Below are 15,419 nucleotides of genomic sequence, written 5' to 3' on the forward strand. Positions count from 1 at the left end.
CCTGGCACTGGTGATTGACAGGATGCCACAAGCAGCACATCCCCTGAGGCACCTTCTTACCCCTCTTCCTTCTTCCCTTCTCCCTCTATCCTTTGTTCTCTTCTTCTTCTGACACCTTTTCTTCCTTCCTCCCTCCTCCTCCTCCTCCCTTTCCCTTTCCTCATTCCCTCCTCTCCCCTTTCTCTTTCCTTCTTTTCTCTTTTTTCCCCTTCTTATTACAGAGACGTTAAAACATGTCTTTTTTAGAAAACAGTTTTGCTAAGCAGAAATAAATACTTCCATTTTATAAAGCTTTGTGAATAGTGGATTCTTGAGCAGAAAACCACTGCCCAATTCATTAAAATTCTCTTCAAGCTTAGCATCATGGGTTATGTATGAAGTTTATATTCATGGATTGTTCTTGTAGCCCTTCTGAGAGCCAAGGATTAGTGTTACTGTTCCCTAGGTTCTAAATGCAGTGGCTAAGGGTACTTTTCTTAACTTAATTTTTGTTGTTGTTGGAGATGGAGTCTCGCTCTGTCGCCCAGGCTAGAGTGCAGTGGCGCGATCTCAACTCCCTACAAGCTCCGCCTCTTGGGTTCACGCCATTTTCCTGCCTCAGCCTCCCGAGTAGCTGGGATTACAGGCGCCCGCCACCACGCCTGGCTAATTTATTGTATTTTTAGTTGAGACAGGGTTTCACTGTGTTAGCCAGGATGGTCTCGATCCGCCCACCTCGGCCTCCCAAAGTGCTGGGATTACAGGCGTGAGCCACTGCGCCTGGCCTCTTAATTTTTGAAACAAGAATTGTCATTCTTTAGGGTATACAGATATGCCAGCCTAATCATAGATAAGCATCTATATTAGAAAAAGTATAAAAATTATATTTCCAAAATAGCCTGCTCTGCCATATGAATCATCTGTTTTAAATTTATTATGAAAATAATAAGATATTATTTTAAAAGCTTGGAGCATGGTGTAAAATACCAAATTTTAATTCAAGCTTATTGCCCAAATATTTTTAAAAAGCTTTTCTTAAAATTTTTCCTCCTAGGTTTTTTTTTTTTTTAAAGGATTGTGTTCTTAGATTCTCAAGTAATTTAAGAACATTCATTCATATATATATGTGTATATATATAATATATATATAGTTTTCTTTAACTGAGCTGCTGTTAGAATTTTTGGCAAAATATATCTTAACTGTGTCTAGATAGCTTCCCTTAGAGATTTGTATCACTTTCTTTTTGACTTTTAAAATGAATTATAGTTATTAATTTTAAAATTATTTTACATTACAAATATGTATATTATTGTTAAGTAGATATCCTGATATTCCAGCAAGTGCTCTAAATATATGAAATTCCTTCCAGGCACGGTGGCTCGCACCTGTAATCCCAGCACTTTGGGAGGCCAAGGTGATCGGATCACCTGAGGTCAGGAATTCAAGACCAGCCTGGCCAACATGGTGAAACCCTATCTCTACTAAAAATACAAAAAATTAGACGGGCGTGGTGGCAGGCAGCTGTAATCACAGCGACCTGGGAGGCTGAGGTGGAAGAATCGCTTGAACCCAGGAGGTGGAGGTTGCAGTGAGCCGAGATTGTACCACAGCACTCTAGCTTGGGTGACAGAGTGAAACTCCATCTCAAAAAAAAAATTAATAAAATATATATATATATAAAATTCCTGTTTATATTATTTAGGGAATACATAGCCTTAAGCTTTTGTTTTTTTTTTTGGAGACAGGGTATTGCTCTGTCACCCAGTGCAGTGGTATGATCATAACTCACTGCAGCCTCTGCCTGCTGGGCTCAAGCTATCCTCCTCCTTCAGCCTCCTGAGTAGCTGGGACTATAGGCACCCATCATTAACCCTGGCTAATTTGAAAACATCTTTAGTAGAGGTGGGGCCTTGCCATGTTCCCCAGGCAAGTCAGGAACTCCCAGGCTTAAGTGATCATTCTCCCTTGGCTTCCCAAAGTGGTGGGATTATAGATGTGAGCCACTGTGCCCATCTGCCTTTAGTTTTTTGATAGTAATCTAAAAATTAGTTTGGATTTAAATAATTTTTCCTATTTTTAAAAGGAAGAGAAATGTGATAAATAATTGTACACTTAATGTTTTAAACTTTCTTGTAGGTGCACAGTTGGATAAAATGGGGTTCACAATTATCAGAAAATGCATCAGTGCTGTTGAAACACGAGGTAATATGATTGAATCATTTCATTCATGAGAGGCTGTAGGTATGTAAAATCTAAAAGTCATTAAAAATCCTTTTTGCATTTAAGTGTTACAGAATGAAACGTGTTAACACAAAATGCTCATTCTGAGTATCAGAAGGATCAGTTATTCATTTACTATGACAATGAGGGATTTTCCTTTTTATTTACATATTTCTTTCCTATATTAAAACATGAGGTCAGTGTTGAAATGAGAATTGTCTTAGTCAGTTAGATCTGCCATAGCAAGATACCACAGATTGGGTGGCTTAAAGAATAGAAATTTATTTTCTCGTGGTTCTGGAGGCTGGAAGTTTAAAATCAAGGCGTCAAATTCAAGGTTTCTTCTGAGGCCTCCCCTCTTGGCTTCCAGGTGGCCACCTTCCCACTGTGTCCTTAGATTGCCTTTTTTCCTGTGAACCCATGTCCCTGGTGTCTCTTTTACATGTCAAAGTTGCTTCTTATAAGGGCCTATTACATTAGGGCCCACCCTAAAGGCCGCCTTTTAACTTAATCACCTTGTTAAAGCTCCCATCTCTAAATATAGTCACATTCTGAGAAACTGGTGGTTAGGGCTTCTACATAAGAATTTTAGGGGGATACAGTTCAGCCCATAAGAATCCTTAGAAGAATCAGCAGTGATGTACAACTCATCGTAATCACTTTTTGTTGAAGCACTCTGAAGATACTCTCCATCCTCCATTGTTGTATGCGTCCCCGTTTGAAAAAATCAGCTTGCCAGACGTGGTGGCTCACGCCTGTAATCCCAGCACTTTGGGAGGCTGAGGTGGGCAGATCACCTGAGGCTGGCGAACATGGTGAAACCCCATCTCTACTAAAAATACAAAAATTAGCTGGGTGCGGTGCACACACCTATAATCCTGGCTACTTGGGAGGCTGAGGCAGGAGAATCGGTTGAACCTGGGAGGCAGAGGTTGCAGTGAGCCGAGATCGTGCTACTGCACTCCAGCCTGGGTGATAGAGCGAGATTGCATCTCAAAAAAAGAAATCCGCTTTATTGAGGTGTAATTTGCAAACAGTAAAATTCACTGATTTTAACTGTACAAACGCAAGAGTTTTGAATTGAAAACCTACGCAATTGTGATACTATTACATACATAGAAAATTTCTGTTTCCCTCACTGAGTTCTTTTGTGGCCCCTACCTCCCTCCTTTCCTGTGTTTGCTGCGTTGCTTTTTTATTTTTATTTTTTTAAGACAGGGCCTCACTCTGTCACCCAGGCTGGAGTTTAGTGGTACAGCCATAGCTCACTGGAGCCTCAAATTCCTGGGCTCAACTGATCCTCCTGCCTGGACCTCCCAAAGTGCTGGAATTACAGACAGGAGCCACCATGTCTGTCCCTGAGCTACTTTTTATCACACATGTTCTGCTCCCCCCCCCTTTTTTTTTTTTTTTAACATTTTCAGCATTTTTGTACAAATGGAATCATGCAGTTTATAGTCTTTTGACTCTGGCTTTGTCTGTATAATGCTTTTGAGATTCATTGGTTGGGTGGATACTTAGCTCTATAAATTTCTGTTTATTGTCTGGTAGTCTGGTAGTATTCCATTATATGGATATACCACAATTTGTTTATCCATTCACCTATTGATAAATATTTGGGTTGTTTGTGTTTCCATTTTAAATTTAAGGAAAGCTAATTCCTCCACTGACCAATAGCCCAAAACATTTTTTTTTAAGTCTCTAAGCAAAAATTGGGCCCTTTTGCTATGCAGCCATTCCAGCAGACTTTGGAGAAACTAAATATTAAACATTGCAAAACAGGCTATTTCTGGAGGTTGACATTCTCTTTGTTTAGAGATCTAGTGAAGTATGTATGAATGGAATATTTAATTCACTCTCATATATTCTGTATTCCAGTCTGACTTTGGATGCCTTAGTGGGAGTGGAGTACTGCCTTCACATTCTCTCTCCAAACAAGGTCTTTGTTAGAAAGATAGGACTGCCACCTGTGAAATTAGTGTGTAGGCTATTGGCGGAGTAGGAGCTGCTGTATGATTTGGGGATTTGCCCATCAATAACAACAACCTATGCCACAGAAAGCCATTCTTCCCACATTCTCTTACAGTGGCAGTTCACACTGACAGGTTTTCATTCATTTCAATCTGCACTGAAGTTGAGCCGGCAAATTTGTTTCTTATCCTGGTACCTTGAAAGAATTTCAGAAAAACCCCTGCAATCTTAGTATCTTTCACTTGACACTCAGGTTTCTTTTTTTTCTGAGTTTCTTAAGTAGAACTTTGTGTCATTTGCATGTTTATTAATTTGGATAAATTCTTTCCCAAAAGGGCATGTCTTATACATACTTATTTTTGCCTGAATAGATGCGGATCTATCTAGAAAGCTTTCTGATTGGTATGTGTGGTTTTATGGAGTGTTATGTACACTGAATGACATAAATATATATTGGAATCTGGATGTATTGAATATATTTTTATAAGTATATAGATGTTGAATATGTCTACACATTTTATGTTAGCTTTTTTCATTTAAAAATAAGAGACAAAAAGCATGTATTTTTCTTTTTGAATATTTTTCCCCCCAAAGGTCTTCCATTACTGAAACTTTTGCTTTCAGTGGAATAATAGACTAAAAATAAGAGTTTAAAAGAATCAACAGTCAGAACTTATTATTGAAAATGATGAGGACAGCTGGGTGCACTGGCCCACACCTATAATTCCAGCACTTTGGGAGGTTGAGGTGGGAGGATTGCTTGAGCCCAAGAGTTCAAGACCAGTCTGGGCAACATAGCATGACCCTGTCTGTATAAATTTTTTTTTAAAAAAATTAGCTGAGTGTTAAAGTGTTTGCTTGTAGTGACAGCTACTCAGGAGGCTGAGGTGGGAGGATCACTCAATCCCAAGGGTCGAGGCTACAGTGAGCTTGGAAAACAGGTAAAGAGACGGAATAGTTGGTAAATAGCATTAATAACTATTGTACACTTCTTGAGTCTACATGACTAATGACCAGAAGCATTTAATGAGATCTAGTTGAAGAATTACTTCTAATCACTGTTTTCATGTTCTAAGTATGATTATCTAAAAACTAGTATTTCATATGGTTTGGTTAAAGCCATTAGCCTTTTTCTTACCTTTTCATTTCATGTCTTTCTGTTTTTGATCTGACTGCTTAGAACATATTTATTGGAACATAAACACAAACCCAAAAGACTACTGTGACAATACTTACTATTTAAATGGAATTTTTCTTAAGCCATCTATTCAGTGTGTGTGTATGACTTATGGAATGTTCCATATTTTTCTCCTATAACTTTGTCCCATGGGTTGCACCAACCAGAAAAAGTTTTTAGCTTTGAGCACGAAGTAATTTTTCTCTAATTGTTTTTGTGGCCAAAAGTTTATTTGCCTTGGCTGGGGATAAACTGGAGAACTGGCAGTGCCCTGATTATTCACAGGACAAATACTTAGGAAGCCTGAACATCATTAATTGGATTCACAGGAGCAATTTCTGTGGCTCTGTAGCAGAAACTCCAGTGAATGGTAAAGATACGGGATCCATCGCTGATGTTATAAAAGGAAGTGATTCCAATGTCCACATCCAGGAACATTTCTACATGGTATAGCTGTGGGGGCATATCTAGAGGGTAAAGGCACAGTGTACTGCCTAAGAAGGGCTCTTCTTTTCTCAAACCTAGAGACTGGAAGCCAAGTTCTGAAGACAGTGGAATTGCCCATTGTTGGTATAATTAACAGATTGTTAGCAAACATCCAGATCCCATTCTTTGCTTGCCCCCACATCTGCCTCCCAATAATGGTGGCCAGAGGTGAACTGAGGGGAGCCAGGATACAGATTATGTGTTTGAATCTCTCAGCGTATTCTCTGTGATTCTTTTAGAAATGTCCCCAACAAACACACCTCCGGTCATCAAAAATGATACATTGATTGTTCCTGTGTCATCATCAAAGATCACATGCACTTGGAACATCAGCATCCTTTGATTCAGGTGTAGGATAGCTCTCAGCTGGGGCTCTACTGCCTTTATTTGGAAACTGTCTTCTCCAGCTGGTAATTGGGCCTGATGGCATTCTTCAGAGTGACCACAGAATGGAAGAGCCACAATGGACCTTCCCCGTCAGGTTCCTTGAAAATTGAGCTAATGTATTGAAGGCAGCAGACAGATCCACAATTTAGGGACATGGGTTTTTTAAGATACGATAAACAGACAACACATGTACATCTCTAAATTGTTCTGTCATGGCCACTTGTCTCCTCCACTAGGTTCTCCTGTGTCCTCCAGCTGCTTCCACTGACAGCTTGATTGTGAAGTGAGCTCCACTTACAAGATGCTTGTATGTAGAGGGTCCCTTCCTACCGTGTTCACATTCTACTAATCCTCTTTAATTCAGTCAAATTTTGATTTAATTCTGCCATAAATTCGTTTTTTTCTGAAGCCATAGACAGATTACCATAAACAAAGCAGATCATTTTAACTTAAAAGTTTCAAAAAGTAATATGGACAAAAAATTATCTTATTCTAGATTAGGTCGTATATTTTATAGATGTTGATAGAAGAATAGGATTATGACTATAACTTTTGAAATGAAATATTTGACTTTGAAATTAATTTTTATGAATGGAGCTAATTTCAAGTAGTTTTTGATCATGAAAATAAAATCTCATTTTGATTAATTTATCATGTTTACTCAGAGGTCTTTCCTAAAGTTGCATTTATTAAACCAGTCATTTATTCAAAATGATGAATAAGATGATGAAGATACCCACTTAGAAGTTTATTGTAAAAAAATCATAAAACTGTTCACCTGCAATCAGGCAGCCTTAGGGACCTATATTTTGTTTGTTTGGTTACAGTATCAAAACCAAAGTCTTTTTATAATCTTACTGCTTCCATGATATCACAGCATATGTATATATAAAATGAGATACATTTATTTAAATACACTGGATTTTGAAGGCTGAATAAGAAAAATAATTTAAACTATCTCTTTTTTTTTTTTTTTTGAGATGGAGTCTTGCTCTGTGGCCCAGGTTGGAGTAGAGTGGTGCGATCTCAGCTCACTGCAAGCTCTGTCTCCCGGGTTCACGCCATTCTCCTGCCTCAGCCTCCCGAGTAGCTGGGACTACAGGTGCCCACCATCATGCCTGGCTAATTTTTTGTATTTTTAGTAGAGACGGGGTTTCACTGTGTTAGCCAGGATGGTCTCGATCTCCTGACCTCGTGATCTGCCCGCCTCAGCCTCCCAAAGTGCTGGGATTACAGGCGTGAGCCACTGTGCCTGGCCCTCATTAAGATCTTTGAAAAATGTTTTTATGATCAGTGTAAACCCATATTGAAAAATGATAAAACATTTTGCCGATTGAAATAGTTTTGACTTGGTTCCTTTTACTTTATTTAGTATGGCTACTAGAAAACATATAATTGCATTATTTGGGTCACATTGTCTTTCTGTTGGCCATCCCTGGTCTGGACTTAGGGGCCCTTCAGCTCCCTAGCTGTCCAGCCTACCTGGGGCACAGACCCATCACGGCAGCTATGAGGTTGAGTAAGCCAGTTGGGGAAATTTAATTCACCATCACCGAGAGTAGCCCAAGCTATGATTGACTGAGAGAAGAAAGAATATGTCATGTCTCTCACATGGGTACTGAGAATCTAGTCCTGCCTGTAGCTCCTAGAGCAGAGGACCAAGCGTCTCTAAGGACACACATTGTGCCTGGCCTTGAGCTGGCCTCACACAGCACTTGCTGTATTAATTATTCAATTATTGGGACCTTACTCTCTCATACTTACCTTTTGTAGAAAACTAAGAATTAAACAAGAAATTACGTAAGATTGGACTCATTTTTCCTCTTCTACTAAATTCTCTTCTGGCCTCCAATTGCTTCTGAAGGTGGCTCAGTTCTCCTTACCTCTTTCTTAACATGTTCTTTTAAAAATGACATTTGACATTTTTATTAAAAACTTTGTGATATTATTGCAGTATTTGCAAGGCTTCAGACAAATGTCTAAACTGTACTATCATTCTCAGTACTCTTAGGATGACATTTTTAGTGTATAACGTATCTTAAATAACATATAACAAATATATGACCTATGGATATTAATATATTTTGGTAGGACTGGCAGTTATTTAGAAATTATTCTAGTTTTGAGATGAGAAAAACTCCATTTTGCTACAGTATCAGCATAAATTAACAAACCATACTTTTCCATAGAGTAGTTTGCTCATGATGTTTTGGCATATGTGGGAGTCACATCAGCTGGTCTTTCATCCATTTACCAAATATTTGCTAATAATACATACCAGCTCTACCACTAGGAAGTGACTGCTTTTTTATACTGAGCTAAAAGACTTCCTAAGGCAGTTGTTCCCAAACTTTGCTGCACATTGAAATTACCTGGGATCTTTTAAAAAAAATTTGTTTTTTCCTTCTTTTTTTTTTTTTTTTTTTTTTTTTTTTTGTGGAGACGGAGTCTCTCTCTGTTGCCCAGGCTAGAGTGCAGTGGCACAGTCTTGGCTCACTGCAGCCTCCGTCTTGGCTCACTGCAGCCTTCGTCTCTGCCTCCCAGGTTCAAGTGATTCTTCTACCTCAGCCTCCTGAGTAGCTGGGATTCCAGGCGTGTGCCACAATGCCCAGCTAATTTTTTTGTATTTTTAGTAGAGGTGATGTTTCACCATGTTGGTGAGGCTGGTCTCAAACTCCTAACCTTAAGTATCTATCCTCCTCTGCCTCTCAAAGTGCGGGGATTACAGGCGTGAGCCACTGCACCTGGCCTTAAAAATGTTGATGCCATGCTCTTATACCCTGTCAGCCTCTTATACCCTGTAAGCCTGACTTAATTGCTATTGGATGTGGACTGGAAAGTAGGATTCTTTAAATTTCCCTAGGTGATTCTAATACATAGCAAAGTTTGGGAGACCATTGTCCTAATGGAAGAGTTGCTTGTGTGCTGGAGAAGTGGGATACACCATTGTTATCTTCATGTTGAGTGTCCTGCTACATGGGGAGCTTTTCTCTTAACATCTTTTTAAAAATAACACAACCTGGCTGGACATGGTGGCTCATGCCTGTAATCCCAGCACTTTGGAAGGTCGAGGTGGGTGGATTACCTGAGGTCAGGAGTTTGAGACCAGCCTGGCCAACATGGTGAAACCCTGTCTCTACCAAAAATACAAAAATTAGCTGGGCATGGTGGCGGGTGCCTGTAATCCCAGCTGATTGGGAGGCTGAGGCAGGAGAATCACTTGAACCCACGGAGGTTGCAGTGAGCCGAGATTGCACCACTTCATTCTAGTCTGGGTGACAAGAGCGAAACTCTGTCTCAAGGGGAAAAAAAAAAAGCAACAGGCTGGGTGCGGTGGCTCACGCCTGTAATACCAGCACTTTGGGAGGCCGAGGAGGGCGGATCACAAGGTCAGGAGATTGAGACCATCCTGGCTAACACGGTGAAACCCCGTCTCTACTAAAAATAAAAAAAAAAAAATTAGGTGGGTGTCGTGGGGGAGCCTGTAGTCCCAGCTACTTGGAAGGCTGAGGCAGGAGAATGCCGTGAACCCGGGAGGTGGAGCTTGCAGTGAGCTGATCGCATCACTGCGTTCCAGCCTGGGAACAGAGCGAGACTCTGTGTGGAAACAAAAACAAACAAACAAAAAATCCCTGCAACCTAAATCCAAACAAATCAGCAAAGTCCCAAAGAAAATAGCACAACATTCTTTTTGTTCCCTCAATAGCAGAAGACTTATCATATCTAAACCCTAGTTCTAATCAGAAGCCAGTCAACCAGTATTTATTGGTGCATCACAGGACATGCATAGTCATGCTCTAGGCCTCTGGGATATGTGTTCAATGCTGGTTACATACAATCCTTGATTTATTAGTGGCTGACAAAACAAAAGATTTGTAAGTAATTGAAGTGTCCCAGATGATCAAAATGTTGCAAATTTGCACCGATTAAGAGAATATGAGTGCATGTTGAAGGATTGGGAAGAATGTGATGTTAATTGAGGACTGTCTTTAGGAGTAGGCTTCCTCAGGTTTAAAGGATGGGAAAGTATATTTTGGTGTTTAGAGGAAACTCAGCAAAGATATAGAGAAAGGGTGACTGAGAAAAGACAAACTTGGTTGTGAAGGAAACATGGAGAAACAGTAAAAGCAGGTAATCAGGCTTATGCATTTGATTGTAAAGGAACTGGGTAAATACTAGAAGGTGATAGGTAGCAAAGAAACAGGCATTCAAAAAGTAAATATGAAAACTAATATTGGTAGTCATGCATGGGATGCCCCAGGGTTCTGCTTAGGATGCAGTATTTATAAGTGAGGTAACTGATTCTGGATAATAGGTTTGGCAATGGCGTAGATAATGCAGATACAGCCGAATGATTTTGCTGAAGTCGTACCAGTCACATTTAGCAGTTGGTTATATGTCGATAGGAATTCTGCAAGGAATTTTACCTTGAAGTGTTAGTTTGGGTAATGAAGGATGTCAAGGAAATTGAGAGGTCCATGATCTCATACCGTATATCAGGAGCACTAGGGGTGCTTCTTGGAAATTCAGATTACTGGTCTCAGTCCACATCTGTTGAAACAGAATTGTTGACAGTTGGGTCTCTCTTCTTTAGACAATGAGAGATCCAATAGGAGTAGTCAGGTGGAGAGAAGAATTTTCTGATCTTCTGCCTTTCGGGGACAGAAGATGACACAGGGGCTTTCCTGAGAGAGTAGGGTTTATGAAGGCCCTGGGTCATGGTGCCATATAGTATTTGGGATAATGACAGAGAGCATATGGATGTAAGGTAGAACTTCCATCCCAAAATGTGAGATTGAGGGAAGAAATAACAAAATGGCTAAATGTAGTCATGTTTCGTTGTGTCAGAAGCCAAAAGCAGTTACAATTTCAAATGCATTTTAGGTGAATCCCAGACAGACTCAGAAGTGTTCATGGCAGCTCCTGTTCACTCATCCCACTGCTTTACCTCCAGTCCCTCCCACCTGCCGTCTCTGTGTGACATCTGGCTTCTGGTGCCCTGTAGTCGTTTATTCCTCTGTGGGAAAACATTCCCTTATTCTCAAGTAGCTTTACACCACCTTTCCTCCACTGTCTTGGTCTTGTTGAAAACCAACATTACTAACATTACTGTGCAGCCACCATGATTTGTAGCTTTCTCATCATGAAGTCATCTGCTCTGCCCACATCTCTGGAAAAAGACAATGGGCTTGGCCTTCTCCCCTGCCCCTCCTGCACCTCCGACATCTCTCACTCTTGAGCTGAGTTCTGCAGGGCAAAAGGAATTGTCCAGGTTTGCAAGGATGTGGGGTGTCAGAAGGAAGGAATTTTGGCAGAGGGATGAACGAGAGTCAAAGTGTAGATGATGGAAACAATGTGATGCATTTGGGACCCGAGGGCCATCAGGCAAGATAGGAGGAGCGGTAGGAATGGAGAGTGGAGGGAGGGAGGGAGGCACTCAGATTACTCTGCCGAAGGGTTGCCTTGCCTTTGAGTGATAAGGAGCTGTCAGGGTTAAGTTCCAAAGTGGTGCAATAAGATAAGCATTTGGAAGGATTCTTAACCTCTCAGACCCTTAGTTCCTTAAAAAAAAAAAAAAAGTTTATTCACACTACCTCCCACCCAGCTTTGTGAGGATTACAGAGCAAGTCTTTGCACATAGTAGATATTCATTAAATGCCTATCTTCATTTCCTTCTTCATCCTTCTCCTGCATTGTTTTAATCTTGAAATGTGCATGTGCCTCATTTGGCAGTTATACTGCCTGGTATTTTAAGTTATATTTTCTATGTTTACTTTGTTTCTGGAACTTTACTGTTTACTCGGAGAAAATGTCTTATTTATCCTTTGCTTGCCTCTTCTCATTTCTAAATACAGGCATGCCTTGCACACATAGTAAGCACTCAGTAAGCATTTGCTTTTTGCTTGAGTATTCAGATTTGACTAAAATTCCATATTGGTAATATTATGTGTCTCAACAATTTCTAAAGTCATTGGAAGAATTTGTATGTGGTTGGAATTGGTACTTTCACATAACATGTAGGATTGGTTTTCATTCCTTTATGAATTTATGTCAGCATCTTTCTGAACTGCAGGTAATATATTAGACATAGAAAAGTACATCATGTTATGTGTGAAAGAGTCTTATAGTTTCAGAGATTGGAGTGTAATTACATCATTTCTTTGAGTAAGTACAAATGAGCTGCTCCCCATGAGCAGTGCTTTGTCTCTTTCTGGGCCTGCATGACACCTAGGTGCATGTACTATATGATACGCAAAAACAATGTAAGACTCTTGCTTAAAAACATCTTTTAGTTGCTATTTTTAAAATAGTCATTACCATTTAAAACTAAATTTGGATGCCACTTTTGTTTATGAAGTTTCTCTTAAAAAATCTTCCATATGTGGATAATTTGAATATTCACTTTAATTTTCTAGAGTATGGCATTAAAACGTCGATCTAGGCAAGCTGTCAGTTATCAAATTCAGCATTGTAACAAGCTGTGAATTCATGGGATAGAAGTAGGAAGCCACATATAAGATGTGACAATCTTTCATTTGTTGCATGTAAAAGCAAATTTATCTTCCTTTGCAAAGCAAAGTTTTAGATTTTTGGAAAACCTTACTGCTTGAAGATTGCTTTGCCTCTAGAGCACTTTGGAATTGTATGGGGTTCTCAAGATGGGCTCTGGTAGAAGATTACAATGTATAATTTCAGTATTAATCTTCAGGGGTATGGAAAGGAAGCTATCCAGAGTGAACCTGAAACAAATTTTACCAGTTGCTCGTTAATTTTAAATTGCCAAGGGCAATGAAGAAAATAAAGAACAGCTGTCCTCAGAAAATTTGCAGCAAGTAAACTAGAGTTTCTCTCGGTCTCTGTTTTAATCAAAATGGGTGTGAGGTGAGTGTGGGTGGAAATAGAGGACAGTCTTCTGTGGGAGGGAGCTGAAGAATCTTGTGGTGTCTACAGAAATGCAAACGCAAAATTGAAATAATAAATCCAGGCAAATCAGGACTGAATATTCATTTTCACAATTAGTAATCTTATTTTTTTTAAGGAAACTGAGAAACTATTTGTTTCCAAATGAATGGTCACATTTAATAGGGGCAGATCCTTCCTCTGAGATGGCGAACCCCAAGTCCTTGCCTTTACCACTTGTCTGTGTGATTTAGGGTTTGGTTTAGGACTGTTACTGCTTTCCTGTTGTCCAGTGACTGTTTTTTTTTTTCAGCCCATGAATTCAACCTTCTTTTCTCTTTGTTACCTATGGTTTTATACATTTTCCTCCTCTTTATTTTTTATTTTATTTTATTTTATTTTAATTTTTTTATTTTGATTTTTTTTTATTATTATACTTTAGGTTTTAGGGTACATGTGCACAATGTGCAGGTTTGTTACATATGTATCCATGTGCCATGTTGTTTTGCTGCACCCATTAACTCGTCATTTAGCATTAGGTATATCTCCTAATGCTGTCCCTCCCCCTTCCCCCTACCCCACAACAGTCCCCGGAGTGTGATGTTCCCCTTCCTGTGTCCATGAGTTCTCATTGTTCAATTCCCACCTATGAGTGAGAACATGCGGTGTTTGGTTTTTTGTCCTTGTGATAGTTTACTGAGAATGATGTTTTCCAGTTTCATCCATGTCCCTACAAAGGACATGAACTCATCATTTTTTATGGCTGCATAGTATTCCATGGTGTATATGTGCCACATTTTCTTAATCCAGTCTATCGTTGTTGGACATTTGGGTTGGTTCCAACTCTTTGCTATTGTGAATAGTGCCGCAATAAACATACGTGTGCATGTGTCTTTATAGCAGCATGATTTATAGTCCTTTGGGTATATACCCAGTAATGGGATGGCTGGGTCAAATGGTATTTCTAGTTCTAGATCCCTGAGGAATCGCCACACTGACTTCCACAATGGTTGAACTAGTTTACAGTCCCACCAACAGTGTAAAAGTGTTCCTATTTCTCCACATCCTCTCCAGCACCAGTTGTTTCCTGACTTTTTAATGATCGCCATTCTAACTGGTGTGAGATGGTATCTCATTGTGGTTTTGATTTGCATTTCTCTGATGGCCAGTGATGATGGGCATTTTTTCATGTGTTTTCCTCCTCTTTAATGCATCCACAGAATAGAAATGAAGAAAATTAATAGGATATATTCCATCCTTACAATAAATCATCTTGCTTCTGGGTGTATTTGGGGTTGGAGGTTGGGTAGGTGTCAGAAAATGACAATGGTATATTTTCAAGTAGTGTCGAAGGTGTTTTTAGAACAGAAGAAACTTGGTGGAACTGTCTTGCTACAGAGTAGGCATGCTCGGCTTTGTTTTTGCATTGCATTCTGATGAAGTCTGTGACATTTTATGGTACACTGTTAGCATAGTGGTGAAGAACATTAGCCCAAAAGACTATCTTGATTGTAATCTCAGTTTTACTCCATATTAACTCTGCCATGTAACCTCTCTGTGTCTTTTTTTATCATCTGTGAAATGGGATAAGGATCAGATCTCCTTCATGGGGTTGTTGTGAGAACTAAAAGAGAATGCTTAGGACATTGGCACATGTTGAATGCCCAGTAAGTGTGAGTTGCTTATTTAGAGATAAATCTAGTCATTGAGGCCAGTTATAATTAAGTAGTGTCATTATTGATTTAAGGCTCTAGGAGATTGAAGAACTTTCTATTTTTTTTTAAAAATAGCAATTTACATTGGGAAATAAATCACCCAAATTCACTTTATCTGTTAATTTTATGTGGCTCTTAGAAAAAACAGCAAAATTAACTGGTTTGGCTTTTAACCTCCTCCTCTTCAGTGATATGTGGACATTTGAGCATTAAAATATCCCGAGCAGTGAAATAGCCAGAGGCTCAGAAAGAACACCACGGTTTTCAGATTATCTCAAGCTTTTCCTCAGAAGCCAGACAAACACTACAAAACACCCTGAAAACCAAAAACAGGCATTCTTCCTCCTGGGATTTAGTACCTGCTACTGCAGCTGCTCTGAGGTGGAGAGGCAGAGGGCAGCAGCGAGACACAACATTAGGCCTTCTCTGATGTTTTCCATCTCTGCAGCAGGGGAATGAAAAGGAATCTTGCAAAAAGCAACGGCCCACTTTTGCCTTGAGTTTGAGTCTCTTTTCTGATTTATTGTAGTAAAATTTTGCTAGTGCTTAAACCTGAGCTACATTAGAGATGAGCTGGAAAATC

The 15,419-nt window shown here is 39.6% G+C and overlaps 1 protein-coding gene across 1 annotated transcript in view; it reads left to right on the forward strand.

The window, feature by feature from the left end:
• ARHGAP10 (Rho GTPase activating protein 10) overlaps positions 1 to 15,419 on the forward strand; it is a 348,170-nt gene that overhangs the window by 176,004 nt on the left and 156,747 nt on the right. The window contains exon 13 of the mRNA XM_030816218.1: positions 2,117 to 2,182. Within this exon, the coding sequence (XP_030672078.1) occupies positions 2,117 to 2,182 (66 nt within the window). The remainder of the gene's footprint in view (positions 1 to 2,116; positions 2,183 to 15,419) is intronic.

Source organism: Nomascus leucogenys, chromosome 7b (genome assembly GCF_006542625.1).
Source record: "Nomascus leucogenys isolate Asia chromosome 7b, Asia_NLE_v1, whole genome shotgun sequence".
Lineage (NCBI taxonomy): Eukaryota > Metazoa > Chordata > Mammalia > Primates > Hylobatidae > Nomascus > Nomascus leucogenys.